This window comes from Styela clava, chromosome 2, assembly GCF_964204865.1.
Source record: "Styela clava chromosome 2, kaStyClav1.hap1.2, whole genome shotgun sequence".
In the NCBI taxonomy this organism is placed as follows: domain Eukaryota; kingdom Metazoa; phylum Chordata; class Ascidiacea; order Stolidobranchia; family Styelidae; genus Styela; species Styela clava.
Genome location: NC_135251.1, coordinates 26,704,517 through 26,723,497, shown reverse-complemented (window position 1 = coordinate 26,723,497; position 18,981 = coordinate 26,704,517). Strand labels below are relative to the sequence as shown.

The 18,981-nt window shown below is 33.8% G+C and overlaps 1 protein-coding gene across 1 annotated transcript; it reads right to left on the bottom strand.

Annotated features, from left to right (window-relative positions):
- Positions 1 to 635: 635 nt before the first annotated feature.
- LOC120335297 (putative N-acetylated-alpha-linked acidic dipeptidase) lies at positions 636 to 9,512 on the bottom strand. The gene is made up of 15 exons (XM_078110203.1): positions 9,215 to 9,512; positions 8,185 to 8,363; positions 7,852 to 7,961; positions 6,442 to 6,568; positions 6,098 to 6,277; positions 5,452 to 5,638; positions 4,861 to 4,946; positions 4,319 to 4,521; positions 3,702 to 3,922; positions 3,502 to 3,592; positions 3,070 to 3,322; positions 2,844 to 2,925; positions 2,439 to 2,531; positions 1,109 to 1,226; positions 636 to 904 (listed from the first exon to the last, which is right to left on the bottom strand). The coding sequence occupies exons 1-15, from the start codon at positions 9,403 to 9,405 to the stop codon at positions 809 to 811; spliced, it is 2,217 nt and encodes a 738-aa protein (XP_077966329.1). The 5' UTR covers positions 9,406 to 9,512; the 3' UTR covers positions 636 to 808.
- Positions 9,513 to 18,981: the final 9,469 nt, after the last annotated feature.

Genomic DNA, 18,981 nt, shown 5'->3' with positions numbered 1-18,981 from the left:
GAACCGATGTTCGAGAGCACTTACATTTGCGGGAGCACTTTCTCCGTAACGAAGAGTTAATGAAATATTACATTAAATGTAGATATAGCAAAACTTTTGCATGTTTCAGTGATTTTTCTGGCGTATTATGTATGATTTAGCTTGATAAAGGACAAACAATGATCAATCGTTTGTACAATAAAAGTGTTTGTTGTTTACATATTTCTGACGCTATTGTGGCCCGCGAACAATACAAAAATAATTTTATGGCCCGCGAAGGCGACAACCTTGGACCACCCTGATATATACCATCATTACAGGCCACATATATTTTGACTCGCTTTAATCTCATAATTTCGACATGTCATCGGTGTATTTTATATTGTCATAAACGTCTTATGTAGCTGCTTAAAAATCTGGGTCTATACAGAAACTAAACAGAGTCTTTAAAATGGGCTACAAAAATTGTTGATGAATTAAGTCAATTCTGCTTGATTCTTGTCGAATACAATTTTAAAGTTCCCAAACCAAAAAACATCAGGCTATATAGTCGGCGACAAAAACAAACAACGGCTGTGAATGTGAAAGCTGAGGCAATGACCCCACATTGTTCCATCGAATTTATCGACCATCGTACACGGAGGAAGCTAAACTTATTGAATCATAATTTAACTTGTTTATTGACATTTGTAATATGTATGCTAATTAATTAATATTATTAGTTAAATCAATTCCAATTGATTTTGTAAATTAAACATAATGAAGATTGTAGAAAAAGAAATAAATAATATTTCAATGGTTAATTTAAAAATATGGTGCAATGGTGGTTCTATTTGTTTGAATATCCTTTGATTGGTACAACATTTCTCAATGTAGTTGATGCAGAACCGATGTGGTACAGAAGAATGGAATATTGTCGACGGACCTGAATAAATAAATAATAAAAGATAAATAACAAAAATTCAATTTTTAATTGCCAATAAGATCCCCTCAAGTCTCAAACGTATATATATTACTCCCTTGTACCGCAAGTATATTGTTGTTTAAGAATTGTAAATTAAAATATATCTGTTTTTTTTTCTAACTTCTATATTGTAATTTCTAATATTCATGAATCGAGCAAATTTACCTTTTCCCATCTCGCATCTGGATCTGGGTCAGCATTGATTTCAAACATCGAGTCAACAAGTCCAGGAAATGCTGCTCCTCCATACGTATTGTGGAGACTCGGAGCGTATATTACGTGACTGAACAGATGTGCATAAGTTAAACATTCAGGTATGGTTTTCTGCGTAGTATTTGTAATACTCATTGGCCAATATCATCAACACAATTTTTTTTTGCATCACGTGGAATTTTATTCCCCATTTTTGAAAATGGCAGCTTTCAGTTCAACAATGGTTGTTGGTCGGTGCGTGTACACCTCACCCTAAAGATGGCCCCACAGAAAATAATCTCAAGATGAAAGGTCGGGCTAACGTTCTGGCCGTCCCGTAACACCACGCAACGAAACCAAATGCGATGGAAAGAGTCATCGCAAAACATTCACTGATTTTTTATTTCATGTGTGCAGTTGCTTCATTCCGTTGCAAAGATGCATTTTTTCAAGATTTCTGAATTTTGACGTTAAAACGTTTTGCAGCATATTGCTGATAACGAGTTAAGGTAACCGAAACGACATGAAAAAAAAATTAAGGACCTAAAACTCGCAACTGCACACCGCAATGTTGCATTTTTCATCAAGCGACAGAATAACAAGGGGATTAATCCAACAAATGAGGTGCAAAATTGCTGTTTGGCAAGTGCATGTAAACCAGAAAGGCAAACTCAGCGCCTCTTTAACAGAGAACAGCGCCTCTTTAACAGAGAATTTGGAATTAATTTGGCTTTAAATGTTTTTCTCTGAGCATCCGCTCCTTGGTACTCCTGATTTTTTTGCATCAACTACAGATCCAGTTTCCATAGATTTACGATGAATTGCATAAATTGTTAGTTGTGTAGGAGGCGAATTAATTTCGAAGTATCTGTTAAAAATGCGCTCAGTTTGCCTTACTGGTTATGCACCTCATTTCTTGGATTAATCTCCTTGTCATTCTGTGAATTAATGAAAACTGCAAACAATACTTAAATTTTATTACTTATCTATACTATGTTTTCTGAAAAAATGAACGATCTATGATGAGTACCTGAAAAGCAAATCAAAATTAAAAGTGTATACTTACTTTTGAGGCACCCTGTACAGTCAACAAACACAAGAAAATATCTCAAAGTGCATGGGTAAAAGCTGAGGTTAACGAGGTGGAAAGGGGATCATTCTTATCAAAACATTACCGAATTTGATATTCAAACTGGCAACATATTTATATATATCGCATTATTCACAGAAACTTACTTTAGAAAAAAAGAAACAAAAATAAATGGTCAAAAACGCACCCAAGTAGCCGATGTTATGTACATACCTATATTGATCTCTTCCTTCTATTCCTTGTTTATCAATGAACGCTTGTTCGAGTTGCATGAGTTGGTCATTTACTGCTCTCAGCGCTAATGGACTGTAAAATTTCTGATTTTCATTATTAATGAAGAGATTTTAGCATTACAAGAAAATGCTGCGAATAATAAACTAGATTAGGCAACTTAATGCTAACAAGCAAAGCCGGAGTTCTCCGCAATGTAAAGCAATTTTCAATCTGGAATTTATAAAAACTGTTTCACAGGAGAAAAATATATCAAACCGCCATGCAAAAACAAAAATATTCTTAGAGTTCTTTTTGTGCAAACAATTGTTAGTTTTTATGCTACCACATGTGTACGAAAAAAATTACATCATTTACTGCTAATGACATGAAAAAGAAACGTCATACTTTGTCAGATCAAGGTCATTTATTCTATTGTGAAGTTCCGTTGCCGCTGAGGTAAAATCTTCTATTGCCTTGTCTAGTAATGCTGGAATGAACAAAACGTTGTCGATATTTTATATGAATAAATGCTTTTTTTGTGTCACAAAAGTCAGTGACCATTGGAGAATAATCTCATAAAGGAAAATAACAGAGAAATTTAATTTTCATCGTTATCAAAAAATACACTTACCAGGATCCATGTTATGATCAGTCAGATTTTGCCTATAAACATCCAACATTGTATTTTTATCATCATTCATCTTTGTTGCATAATCTACGACGTTGAAAGGCAAAACAGGCGAATCAGCTAAATTTCTCAGTAATTCAGCCAGGACTCTTGCCGCTGCTTGGTGATTACGAAATTGTGGATCGACAAAAGTTTTGACAAAATCAAACGTTTCATAAACGGAATGATACACTGGGTACAACGAAACTCCGATTCTCTAAATTAAATATTATTAATTTGAATACTTTCGCAAATAAATAATTATTAATAGTTTACTCAGACATTTTCAATTCAACAATGTTAAAAAAAATAACTGTCTTCATGATAATATACGAATAATATATTCTGCAAATCATATACAATCTCATTCTCTAAATTATTCACTAAATTACTTACCGGATCAAATACATAATGACCATCCACTACAGCAATACCAGTTAGTTGCAAAAACATTGCGTAATCACTACCTGACCCAAGAGTTTGAAACCTGAAAATATATTTGCATAAAGAAAAAAAGCAACAGAAAAGGAAGAATAAAAAAGGACAAGAAATATGAACAATTGGAGAAGAGACAGAAGAAACAAAACTATGCTTACCTCGGTTCACTTCCACCACTTGCATGAGACCATGTAGCATAGATGGTTTCTCTACCGTTTGAGATTTCAGTTGGATTTAAATTTGGCACGAGCTTTGTTGCTTCAAACACAGCTTTTTTGAGACTAGGCGAACCCCGAGCATTAAAAGTGTAGTCGCCATATACAAGTGGATCCGCGTTCAAGTATGCTACAGATCGTGATCCCAAAACTTTCTGAAACTCCTTTAGTATGAGAAATATTACAATGTACTTTTAGAACTCGAATATTTCGACAAAATAAACTCTCAACAAAATGCTTATAATAAGTGAAAAACTATATATCACTAACGAGAATTATGTTAACGTATTCAGTTGGTTATTTCTATATATATTGTTTCCTATTGATATATATTGTTTCCTATTGTTTAATCTGCTGTGCCATTGGTATACGCAACACATAGAAATATTGGAAAATTACAAAAGGTCATGGAACGAAGAGCCACTCAAATTTGTGATCATAGTATTAATTTTATCAGATAGTATTTTTTAGTTATATAGTTTTCTAGTACTGATTAATCAGCATTATCATTCAAAGTCGTCAAAAATGATTAGGTCTTTAATGGAAATGAATAAAAATACTTCAATCCATTCTGTCGATCCGATCAATCCATATTCTTCAGCTCCCCAGCTACAAAATACAATCGTTCTACGAGGTTTCCACCCATCCTTAACAGCCTGACCCATTGTTCTAGAAATTTCCAACATTCCAGCGGTACCAGAGGATGGATCCATTGAACCAAATACCCAAGCATCTCGATGGTTTCCAAAGAGTACGTAACGATCTGTTATGCAATAATATAATTGAAAAAAAATATGAAACAAAATACTAACCTTGCTTCATTTTATGCAATTTAAGAGTCCTGCTGCACACTAACACAAATGCATTTCAGTGCCGTTTCGTCTGACCAAAATCAGACGTCCTCACCAAAGCAGTTTATGACAATTTATTTCAAGGGGAAAAATTAACATGGTAAGTAAATTAAAGTTTGAAAGGTATTTTCAATCAAAAACAACATGTTAACTATTATCATTAATATAAAACAATATCATCATACGAATATTTTTTATACTTTCACAAAAATTTGATAGCAAAAGTGTATAGAATAATTAAATCTGTATACCTGGTTCTACATATCCCCGAATATAACCGATCACGTTGTGAACTGTTTTTCTTTCATTTGTCGTTGTAACATGCATTGTCATCTTACTGATTTGTGATATACACAATGTATTTTTATAATGATTCACTTATGAATATTTGATAATAATAACAAAATATAGAATATATGTAGGTACTGAGGCACACTGACCAAAACAATCATTTTAAGTTCAATGTTAACTTGATAAAAGAGAGAAACGTTCTACTAACAGCAAACTTAAACAGGTGATCAAACTGTCAGTCAACTTGAAGGTATTTCTAGTCAGTATCGAATTTGCTGGTGCTGAGTTGTGTGCACATATGAATTAAAAGAATCGTCTAAAATTTGAGAAGTGCTAATACGATACGTCCGAATCTCTTCAAATCTGTGCATATGTTAGCAATATTTTCAAAAACACTAGTTCAAATGTACAAGTTGGGTTATATGGGCAGTTTCTACCTACAAATGTGTGCTCATCCTACTCAATTTCAGAACAATTCCAAATTAAACATATATACATAAAAGCTAAAGTATTTCAATCATAACAAAGTTTTTGTTTCTTCTGGAATTTACCTCGTGTTGTGTAGTCCTTGAAACCCGGGACCATATCTATATGTTATATTCAAATCTCCTTTCCAACTTTCTTCTACTTCGTCGCCTCCCATATGCATCAAGTACATTATCGCGTCGTCGTATCCAATCGGTGTTACGGGAATTTTGGGCAGCTTTGTTTCTTTCTCGGACACGCGGGATGCTGTATCTGGCGTAGGAAATTGTTTTTGACTGCCTGTTTTCGTTTTCAATCAGCTGCTTTAGCAGCACACTTAAAAGTATGCTTTCTCGTATAAAGAAAAGTATGTGGCTGCAATTTTGCTTTGAGAGTAAAAATTAGACCCAGGTTTAAAAAAACAATACGCTGTCATTTTGAAACAAAAATTATTTTTATGTCAAAGTATTCTCAACTCATTAAAGATTACCACAACAAAATAATTAATGTCATAATTTATAGTTTAATAATACTAATTTAATAATTCTGTATTCACCGATAGAAGGATAGTGGGAGGTCATTGGGTCACCCAACGCTTAATTAACAACTCATTAGAGATTAACACATGGTCCCCCAACGCTTAATTAACAACCCATTAGAGATTAACACAACGAAGTAATTAATGTCATAATTTATATTTTATTAATACTAATCGAATAATTCTATATTCACCGATAGAAGGATAGTGGGGGGTCATTGGGTCCCCAACGCTTAAAGCCAGAGTTCCACGTTGTGCACCAGTTCCTGGTAAAAACCAAGTATCCGGATAGACTCCCTGACCTACTACTGCATAATCCGCCGGGTCCGAATACAATATTAGTCCAGCGCAATTAAATTGCTCGGCATGTGAGGCTAAAAATACAGAATATTCAAGTTTACAATCGTGTAATAAATAAATAAATAGTTCTTGAAAAATCATTGAGCTTAACTGGAGATAATTGCAAAATAAAATTATTGATAGATTTTATATAATTTTTATGTTTTTTTCAATTAAATTGTATGAAATATTTCAACACCTTTATCTCCTCTGAATATTTTTCCATAACGGCTAATACATATTTTTCCAGTAAGATCGATAGATTTAGTGTTGTTGATGAATAGGAAATCCTGAATCGTTCCATAATTGACATAAACAATGTCCCCCTGAATATACGAAAACAGTAATTAGTGAATGGGAAGCAAAAATTAACAATTACTTCATGCATGGTTGTGGTAACATTGTTAAAAACACAACTGCATTCAACCACATTGAGGTCAGGCAAGGTTTCTATGGCTTTTCCATAGTATAGATTCAACGAATCTTAAATTGAATCTCACACTCGGCGCTCCACCTACGATAATACGATAAAATAGTCCAGCTATGATAAATCGGAAAGATTCAAGGCCACAAAGCAGTCGGAGGGGGGCCACAATGCCAGACGCAGAACTGACTTTACATTTCCATTTACAAGAAAACTTCCCGTTTTTCCTAGTTTCATTTCTTGATAAGGATATATCACAGGGTGTTTTCATTTGTTGAGTATGAATTGCTTGAACATAACGGGATTTGAAACCTACCGATCATAATAACACTCTAAATACCACTGGAAAAGTAAACAGGAGGGAGGGGGTCATGAGTGCCAAGTGAGGGGGCCACGTGCCATAAAAGGTTGGGAACCACTGCCTTATGCATTTCTTTTCAGAAACATTTACTTTTACAAATTCCAACGTTGCATTTGTTTGATTTTTTATTCTTCTTTATTTTTTCCCTACTCGCATTAAACTTGAGGTCAAAACTGTATAATTATTTTTATACATGTAATTCGCCACAGTAAGATCACGCACACAACTAACTCAGAAATATAAGAGATTCCCAACTGGGTAACAGGCGATCGCTAAAATGCCAAAAGTTACTGCGACCATACGAAATCAGTGCATTGACTCACGTGCAATTTACGTCCATGTAAATAAGAACTAGAAAATGTGAAGCCATGTGGAAAAGGACTATAAACATGTTGATCACGACCGGTAAACGCTATAGTAATTTTGAAGATCTTATCCATAGCGCTTATATTTTTCCCATGTCTGAAAACGCAAGACTTATAAAATAGAATATTTAACGTTGTCCGGTTAGAATGATATTGCTCCGACCAGAAACTTGATTATTAACAGGAGATTCATTCGAACAGTAGCGAAGCTCATGTTTCTCAAAATACTCTGCCATAAAATGGTCTAACTATATTTAAATAATTTGAATTGGTGGTAGTAAATATGCTATATTAATGAGATGCTGGCAAACCACGTCATGCGAAAAGGAATTAAGTTAAAAACTTATTTTTAAGTGTTCTCAACAAGGTAGTCCTATATATACAATTAAAAACAATATACATGACATTTAGGAATAAAATTACGTTTGCTAGAATAAAGAGGTAACATTAAAAATGTACTTCTGGATTTCCATTTGCAGAATAAGCGTTAAAAGGATTAACCACGCCTGGTTTATTTTGTGATGGATCCAATATAGCTTCGGTTGGATGACTTTTGCTTACGAGAGTACCTGTAAAAGGTTCAAAAATTCAAATTTACAATGAATGAATATACCTCAAAATTATACTTTCAAGAACTAATTTTAATATGCTGATATGCTACCAAAAAGAACAGGGATATGCCGCATATAGCAGCACACGGTCTATATTTTTACAACAAATAATTTGATTATACCGAATTTTTTAATGATTCAGATATTTCCAGCTATATATACTGATACTAAAACTCGTTACCATTTTCCAATTTGATGGCGAGTGAATTCGAACTATTTTGATTTGGATAGGACAGTAGTACGTTATAAGGATGAACTTCAACAGTCAATCCAGAATCTTTCCATCTTTTTGTGATGAAATTAACAAGATCAACTTCATCAATATCTCTTCCAGCAATATGTGGATTTTCAGTCAATGTCCTAAGAAAATGAATAAAGTTAGTGTAATATATTTATATTCGTGGTTAACCATAAGGGACTTCTGAGCCTTCTCTGAAAACTTATAAATAAGTCGCTGATAATCATAATTTTAAATTTTATTTTAATAATTATTGCCGCGTTGTGCATATACCTGTAGGGTTTTAATAGTGAAGCATTTGGCTATTCGGTTTTTAGCAGTCAACTTGACAGAGATCGTGAGGATACCTAAAACGAATTTCAGCTTCACATACGAAAAATAGGAAATCGAGAACAACCCTTGATTAAGCTATCTACCCCAGTTGAGCGCGCAGAGCTGTGCGTTGTTGTTTTATAAATAAACAAATTTGGAAAAACAAACGGTTTGTGAGGCAGAATTCCTGTCAACTTCATTTATGAGGTTGCTCATTCTATCTTCGTATCAACCAGAGATATAGAACTTGTGCATGTTGACCGTGCCACCTATCTCTACCTAATACGCCGCTCATTCAGCTATATATATTTATAGCAATTTCAAACTTAATCGTCACTGATTCTACTATAATGGTTGTGACAAACAAGTTATTTGTGTACACAAATTTTATTATCATTATTACAAAATTATGAATAAAATTAAAATCTGGATATCGTAGACATTGCGACAGACAATTTAAAGACGCTGCTGGAAACCGACTAGCAAACTACCAAACACGGCCCAGAAAATATGAGTTTCGTTTTTAATTTTTGGCGGAAATGTTAAGTATTGGCGCTCAATTAGTATTATAATTTTACCGTATATAACTCGCCCATAGAGTACACATTCACTTTATAGAAACATATACCTTTCTGATATAAAACAAAATCATAAAACTAACTTCAGATTTTGTTCAATATTCTCAGCTCTAATTCCATCCATTATCATTTTACTCGCTTCTGGATCGGCCACTGGTGTTTGCGGACTTGAACCACCCCTTCCGAAGTAACCAATAATCACCCCAAGAGCAAAACAAATTAGAGCCGCAATCACGGATAAAATGATAATTCTTTTGTTCTGTTGAGACGTCATATTTCGCCTTTCAGAATATCTAAATCTTTGCAAAGAGCATAGAAAAGGAAAAAACGTTGACGATCTATCAACGGAACTACTTTTATTTAAGAATGTAGGTTTGCTAAGTGTTAAAAAAAACAGTAGGACATTTACGTATTAGTTTATACTATCAAGTCGTGTCATAGTTCACAAAACACAATCTCACATGTTAAAATGAGTCGAATATATTACAGAAGAATGTATGTGGGCTACTCTATTTATGCCTGATTGCACATTTGTGCTGTAAACCTTTCTTTATTTTAAGGGCAAGAGTTAGAAGATGCAAAATCCGATATTTCGCTAAGTCTTCCCGGATATATCTTTCCAATTTGAAAATACTCAAAATATTCTTAAAATAACACAAATATTTTAATTTGCAAAATATGTTGCAGATTAGTTTTATTCTTCTATAAGCTATACTCTGTTCGCTTATAGAGAACAGTTTATAAGCTGCTCTTAATTGAAATTTGAGGGATGACGCTTTTTCAGCATTCTACATCTCAACTTGTCCGTTTAATCCAGCTTAAGAACCCCCAACTGCTGACATGCATCGAAAAACCTAAATAATTGACAAAATAATAAACTCATTATTCACTGAGAAATGTGTGTTAGTGTTAGTATCTAATACGACGCCCAAACCTAACAACAACTTCATACACGAGAAAAACTAAAACCTGGAGTGTAACCACCGAGAAAAAGTTGTAAAAATATTTTTTTTACGCATGGCGTACTAAATAGTAAACGTGATTGACTAGACGAGAAGTATACTGTCTCCTGATCTATGGGTTTGTTTGTATGGTTTGATAACTTATGGTTGCAAAATACAAATTACGTCATCCCCGCTTTGAATCATTTTGCCTAAAATCTTCATATTTATTATTTTAATCGTTGTTCGGTGGTTTATCACTAGATGGTCAAATTTAGCCATGAACGATGTTTTTCATTCACTTACTGTTCACTTTTACTATAACCTTAATATAGGATAAAAATTTATAATACCTGATTTTTGTTTTTTCCGTGCAAGATTCGATTGTGCACATACTTGAACTTTTGTATTAATATATTCCAGAAATGCATAAAGTATTTATAAAAAGTTTTATTGCATTAATCAAGCTAATCAAACATGAAACAAAAATCTATATTATATCAGCATTAAAGCAATATTTTTCAAACCGTTCTCTACGTACAAATATGCTAACCATATATATATATATGAAACAAAAAACCAGGACAGTGCGGATTAGATCAAGCTTGGTTCGATTCCGATGCTTAATAATATTCTTATTATGTAAATATTAGTGATATTTGAATCATGGGAAAACGTGTACTTTGTTTTTGGCATTTTGAATAATTTAACTGCAGTACAGCCAATTTGAAATGTTAAATTTACGTATTTTAAATTTATAATAAATATGACATAACAATATAGTAGTTCTCACTCCCACGCTGAACTATAGTGAAGCCGCAAATCAGTGATAAATGGGATGCCTCCAAAACTGTTTTGTCCTGATACTACATAGAGAAAAAAATCATTACTAACACACTGCACGACGGAGATACCAGTGACATTTGCTCTTGTGTCTTTTGATTGAAACAGCGACTGCTTGGTTTCACCAGGTCGCCTTGACGTACCTATTGCTCTTTCATTTTACCTTTTACTTTAACATATTTTTGTTCGATTTTATTGTATTTATCACGTTTTGTTAGACTTTCTCATCGGTGTCGCCGCTCGATAACCAGCTTTGATTTTCGGCGTCTCCCTTCACCCTGAAATGCGATTTTTTTATATATTCTTTCAAATTGTGTATGTAGAATTCGTATTTTTCAGCATGGTGAAAAAATAAATTACCGATTACTGTGTTGGTTTTACATATAAAACTTATTCTCGTACACCATCTGGCGGAACGTGATGACACTTTCAAATTAGAGAGTGCATAGTAGATTATGTCACAAAAGCTTATGAAGACAACGTCCAAAGTATCCAAGTACGAGGTAACTCAGCTGAAACAAGACATAAAAAATACATTTCAAAAAATACAGTTGGTTTGTGAAACTATACGACAATTTTAAAGAGTTTACTTAATTAAAAAGTACAAGTTGGAGTTTTTTGTCTTCTGGAAATCTCAAATCGATTTCTGAACTATATTTATGCGTTCAGGAATATGAAAAACATCTTGCGTATTTCAAATTTGTACTTTCCATGAAAATATTGTAATACAGATGAGCTCTGATACAGATTGATTCACCCGACATTAAATCTGCCATGTAATTTATATTTTTGCAAATGAATGATTGAATGAAAACTAAGACTCTAAAAGTTTAAATGATTCAAAAACTTCAAATTGACTCGAGACAGAACTTGCGGGCCTGCGAGTATTGACAAATTGTGGAAACTCAGTATCCAAATTAGATCAAATGGCGTATGCCATGGGCTTTCTACTTTTTTCATTGATCTGTACAAGTAATCCAACAATACAGGCCCACCATAAGTGTATCAAATGTGCGTGGAATTTTGCACAAGTCTTACGAATATGACAGGATTTATATCAGCCAATCTTGATATTGTCAGACAATGGAGGGTTAAATAGCACACCCAACATTTCCAAGTTAGGTTCATGTATTATTTGCTATTTACATAATACTTCTAATATCTGTAAACCAATTTGAAACAGTAATTTACCGAGGAATAATTTTGACCGGTTCTTTAAATTCTTTTGTTCTACCGACGGATCGACCTCTTTTACAATCCTAACAATTCCACAAATGTTATTCATTAATTTTTTGTTTTGATTTTTATACACCTTGTTCATGGAAATTCCCAAGAAAATTCTACAGATGGCGCTGTACGACTAGTGAACAGCGTTAGTGCTCTTGACTATATAGCCATGTTGAAATTTACCGTAATGGTATAAAGAAGATGCTCGAGTGGTTTGCAGAATGTTGGGGTACATGATAGAAAGTTGGTTTATTACGCCAGAAAAAGGCATCATCTTGCTATATAACGTGCAGTGTGTATGGACCAAAGAAAGCTTGATGAATGCAAACAGGAGAAAACAACTGCGTCCACGCATATGATGCTGTGGATTGCTGGATGAACTGATCCTCGTCATTTGCGTTATCATCAAACCATTATTATTTTCTTGCTTTCAAAATGACACGTTTCAAATTTTTACTAATTGTATATGCACGTACGGGATTGTCGTGATGTGATTCTAATTTTCTGGTAGCTACTTTCCGATATGTTGCTACTTGTGTTACGCAGTTCTTGTGAAGCGAGTTACTTTGTGCAGCGAATTCCTTAAGTTTTAACAAATGGGAGCAACTGTTTTTATTAATAATAAAATTGTTTACTCAAGGTATTAGTAAATATACGATTCACTACATTTTCTCCTTGCCACGTTTTAAAACATTTTCATTTGTACAAGTTATAATAAACCTGTTGGATTTTACGTTCACATTGCCCTTTATTTGGCCGCGTATCAAAACACTATTTCACACAAATAATTATATATTCTGAAATGTCTTAGATGATGAACCAACAATAAATATCAGTAATATAAATGAATTTTTATTCAGACCTCTAGATCCTATATCGTATTGTAAAATATAAAGGTAAATGTGCTTTTGCAAAGAGTCACTTTTATATAAAAATAGGAATAGACTTTTCTCGATATTTATGGTAATTATCATTTGAATTACCATACGAATATTCTTAAATACAAGTTTTAAGTATAAATACTAGTTTCACATATAAACAGTTAAAAATTGAACACAAATAGTTGAACTCGCATTACAACGAATTAGTGATCAAATTTTTCTTTGAATCCACTTCATGTGTATAGTAAACAGTAAGATATAACCGACATTTAAGATTCATGGATTCCCTAACAGTTTCCACGGTTTATATATAGGCCACCCTTTCAGACCAGTTTGGCAATAAAATGAACTTAAAGTGCCAGTAAAGATATTAAAGGAAAATATTTTATGTATATTTTGTGGTGCATATGTGTTCTTTTTAATCCTGGGTTCGATCGAAGCCTTGGGGTTTGGTGGAGCTGTTACAGAGAGATTCTAAGAGAATCCTCTATAACTGACATGGACAAACTACGGCTCGTGGGCAAAATCCGACCCGTTGGGTAATTCGATCTGGCCCAGTTGATGCTGCCACAACCAAACTAAAACCAAATTTTTATGTTTTACCTGAAAAATAGCTTGAGTAATTTGTTAAGATTGCGATTAAACTTAGCACAAGTTTTGGCATGAGGCTCATTGTTTTCCACTTTTGCTTTTGTAACACTATAAATATTGTTCATAAAATGTAAAATGACCCACCAGTCTATGCGGGCTAAATTTTTGGCCCCTGATCCAGGAACCTTGCTCTGTATTCTAATCCTATATCTTGAAGTAATTGTATTATCAAGCCTATTAATTAAGTAAACATAACTACAGTTCACTGCAAATATTCAAACGTCCACGTTTTAAAAAGGCTTAACTGTGTGTTTTTTCACGCAGATATAAGTTTTAGTGGACCTACTAATTAAGACTGTTAGAGTCTACGCCACTTTTCAATCGGAGTGCAATTTCCAAATGCCTATGTGTGATACAGCTTTAACAACTATTATTAAGAATATAATTAAAGTCGCTTCGGTAGTGAGGATATGTCAGGATATGAGGATATATGCAAAAATATGTCATTGAGCAAAATGGAGCCACGATTTGAAAATTTGTGAAAGAATTGCAATAGCACAAGGGTCAATAAAACGACAGCTTGTTATATTCTACTGATAAAATATAGCCCAGTGTTATGGCCAAGTTAAAAATATGAAGTAGTTATAAATGAAATTTCAGTAAGGAATATTTCATGCACAGAGCTTCACGTACATTTATCATTACACGTTCCGAACGACTTCAATATTATTTATATATATCGTGTGTCTATTTATACATGCAAAACAATAAGCAAATGACTTTATCCGCATCTTACTGCAGTTTTGAAGGATGAGAAATGAATAATTTGCCATCAACATTTTAGTGTTCCTATTTCTGAAGTTGCAATTTTTGTTTTGGCAGTATTTCCACTTCCCACCTGCACGGCTTCTACAACAAAACGCATTTTATCAACATAACCTCTATCGGCGGTAAAATAACCTCTGACGCATCTGTGACACAACAATGGTTATTCCGAAATGATATCTAAGTTTACGCCTTAGCGATTGTGGTAGTTCCGAGTTTGTCCAAATAATTCTTCGCAATTACAAGACGTTTTTGTAAAACATGTCCTTTAAGAAAAGGACTTGGTCGAATGACCATATACAGTTAATTGTTTTCTTGTTGCAATTTATATTATTATAAAAACTGGCAAAATCAGTGGGTTGGCGGTATATACCCCTTTTAGAATGTATATTCCTCAAATATAACCCTTGAAAGTCAACCTACGCCAAACGCAATGCATTTGTACTATATGAATTAATGAGAGTTACATTTTCGTTAACAGCACATTTGCACCCACGTACATTTGCACTCGTAAACTCCACCGAGAGTATTTGCACCTGCATATTTTTGCAATCACGGACATTTGCGCCCATACATGTCCACCCGCAAATTTAGCACCCGCATATAGATTGCACCCTCGGACATTTGCACCCATGAATATTTGCACTTATGGACGTTAGCACCCATGCACATTTGCAACCACGGACAATTGCACCTATACATTTGTACCCCATATTTTAGCACCCACATCCAGATTACACTCAAAAACATTTGCACCCGCGTACATTTGCATCTATCAACATTTGCAAATGTCCATGGGTGCAAATGTTCTTGAGTGCAATCTGGATGTCATTGCTAAAATGCGGGTGAAATGTATAGATGCAATTGTCCAGAGATGAAAATGTCCGTGGGTGAAAAAGTATACGGATGCAAATTCCCTGGGTGCAATTCACGGGTGCAATTCACGGGTGCAAATGTACGTGGGTGCAAAGATATGGAACCACATTTTCTATAGTCTTGTACGAAATTTACTTCAGCTGTTTAGGACGTTGACGTTTGACGAAATCTTGCAGAAAAACGTAGGGTTCGTCAGGTACGCAAAGGTTAACAAATCACTGGTCTAGTCTAAAAACTGTTTATTTTATTTTGACATGATATTGAGAAACTTATATATAAAGAGAGCAACTAAACTATACCGTTGGGCATATATACACAATGAATATATGTATAACAATTACATACGCCACGTTTTAGAGCAAAACCAAAGCTTTAAAATACATGAAGTTAGTCCTTGAAATTGTGGTTATCGCTTCCACAATACGGTTCAGATCTCAATGTTTGTTCAGTATGTTGGAGAGTTTTTATAGAATCATTCATCCGTGTGATTTTTGACGCACAATGAAAATTGTTGTCATTTTAATACGGAGTGAGTGTCTGACGACAATAATCTCTACAACAATTTTGTTTTGATAGAATACTAATTGAAATAGGTGTGAAATGACTTGAATTTTGTTGTTGCGTATGAAATTCTGGTTCCTAAAATCTGATGTACAGTGAGTATGTTTATAAAACTTTAGATAATGACAGTATGCTATAATGAAGTAATATTTTTACCGACGACCAATTGGTCTTAGGCTCGGGAGTGTCAAAAACGAATTAAAACTGAAAACTGAATAGAATTCTTGACCATTATTGTTCAGAAGATACTTTGGGGCTTTTATACTTCCATTCGTTTTATCGTGTATTTTTATATTTTATAATATTTTTTCAATAAATTTGTATTAATATATTGTTATTGATTTCAGCGACACGGTTTATCCAGTTTGGAAGGGTATCGGAAGGAACGGTTTTGTGCGACCAACTAACATCGCGGGTAGGAGATAGGAGAAGTTAGAATTTGAGTATAGGCTACAAGAAAGGTTAATATCCAATTCTGTGCAAAAGGCTAGAATCAGAAAATGAAGTCTATTTTTAGTATAAAACGAGACCATCAAATAATATCGACTATGGAATTGCAAAAAGAAAACGGGTGAACTGTATGTCATTTCAATATTTCATAAATGTTGATAAATTTTTGTGACCGACACGAATATTAAACCGAGTTATTGTAAAACACGTTTTGTCGATATAATCCAATACTGAAACGTGATGTAGAATTGGCAGAAGAGATTCGGATATATCTATATTAAGAGAATGGCATTTTTCATACTCTCATTTCACTTGGAGGTATTTCTAGTCATTCGAAAAACAGCCTTCTTGTCATCGCATTGGAGTTGACTTCAGTGTCTTTAAGGCAAAAGTTTGAAAAGACAAATTTTTCCAAACAAATATTTTAATCAATAATGCCTTCCTACATCTCAAATTAATGATTTCAAAATAGAATATTCTTTCAATTTCGTAAAGTGTAGAACGACTACGCCTGACGTTAAATAAGAAAGAGACGTTCATTAACAATTTGATGAATTTGACCCGATCAATCATTATCGTTTACGTGGAAATCTATCGTTTACGGTCAACATGTTTTATCAACAATAGCCACAATCACCCTATTGTATGTGTTTGTTTTGGCCCCTGACAAAAGCGAGTTGTATTTTTCTTGGGATGCAGTTAAATGTAAATCAGCACAACGGTAAAAGCTTACAAGTTTGTTACCACCCATTGCAGGCGTGTAAATCAACAGGAACAAATAAGCCATATGTTGTGAGTTTCAGAAAATACGGTGTGATGGGGCAACTGAATCGAATTTAAATTAAATTTGTAAAATTCTATATTTAAGACTTCGGGGATCACATTCTGGACTCTGTTCAACATATACACAACTTTAGGATTTACAGCCAAACCTATTGGTATCTGTGACAATAGATAATTTCATATAAAAATAGCTCATTTAGCTGCTTTAGCAACAACCTCAATAGATTTGCTGATAGAGTTCAAACAGAGATACTGCATTCGTCTACCATGAGGTTGGATCGCATTCGATCGCACACATACAAAAATCCATCTTCCAAAGCGTTTATCAGATTAGCTATACTGCTATACCATTTGAAATGTGCCAGAATTGAAATAATTTTTTCACATTATTGGTGATTTTGGAATTACGTAAGATTTAACATGAACACTGCACTAAATGGATAACTCCTTTCATTTTTATTTCATCTTAGAATGCCATGCTTTTTCGATAGAATCTCTCATTTTACTCAATCAAATTCTAACTAGGTTATAAGAATCACAACACATGATGGGTGGTAATTTAACTGGGATGCTACCTATAGCAAGCAAAACGTCTGAAGTAAAAAAAAAGTTAAATTGTTACGGCTAAGTTGACTTCATAAGTTTTAAGTGGAGCGTGTATACAACGTTAATCTGTCAAAGTCAAGTGAGCAATATACAAATACATTGAGGGTGTGGTGTGGAGGTCGAGAGTTAAATACGCCTGACAGGGAAATATAGCGTGCTAATGGCAAGAAAAGTGGCATAAGGCTATTTCGGGTTGGCTATTATTATATTTAAACTTTATAATTGGATGTATAGATAAAAGTTAGTTAATCTAACAATTAAACTCACTCCAACGTTTTACGGTATGTGCTGTATATCATCTCTGAGATCAAGTCATTAGAATAGAACTGCTGGGAGATGACAGATACCGTTTGAAAAGTATATTATGAATGTAATTAGTGATTTATTGCACTTTTGAAATTCTGTACTGTTACATGAATCAGTGTAGCATAAATCCTAGGCTACCATTGCACGTAGCAAACCAAAGAATGCGTACTTGACCTCAAGCCCCAAGTCGACGATTAGCAGACGCTGCAGCCCATATATGTTGAGTTCAATTGCATTTCCATGTGAATAAGAACACTAATGCAATCAAACCACATTTTCTCACTCTATGTTTCACGGCCCGCAACAGAGATTCGTAGTGTCAAAAGTTTTCCAAATAAAATTCAATTTTTCGGGTGCATACGGTTGTTTTTTGTGTTCCAAATACCTGTAAAGATAGTTGAATTATACAAGTATTTTTTGTAGCATATGTTCGGATCTGTACTCCACAAACGAAATTGGTGAATCATGATGAATCGGGCATTTCTTGATTTACTAAACCGCCTGGGAAAGTGGTCCAGTTGATAACAAGGTCATGTGAAATTATAACGAGACGTGAGCGATTATCGATGATATGTTGTTATATTCAACCGACCGTGTATAACTTGTAAAAAAGGAAAATGAAATGTTTGGTTATAGAATTACCATATCAATTTCAAATTTATGCACACGAGTAGAAACTAAAACAATTAAACATTATGTGATTTGGTATGAATTAACATCTTCTTTTAAGATAGAAAATTGATTCTCAGAAATACCTGACACTACATCATCACCCAAATTATTTCAATTGGTAATATTGCCGCTTAGTTGGAAAAACATAATTTGCTTTAAAAAATAGTATAATTTAGCGTCAAAAATTACTTCTGTGAATAGCAACAAAAGAAATGAAGTTGTAAATGAAGACTATCAAAATATACAGATTCTATAATACTGAACTAAATTGATACCTGGAATAGACTA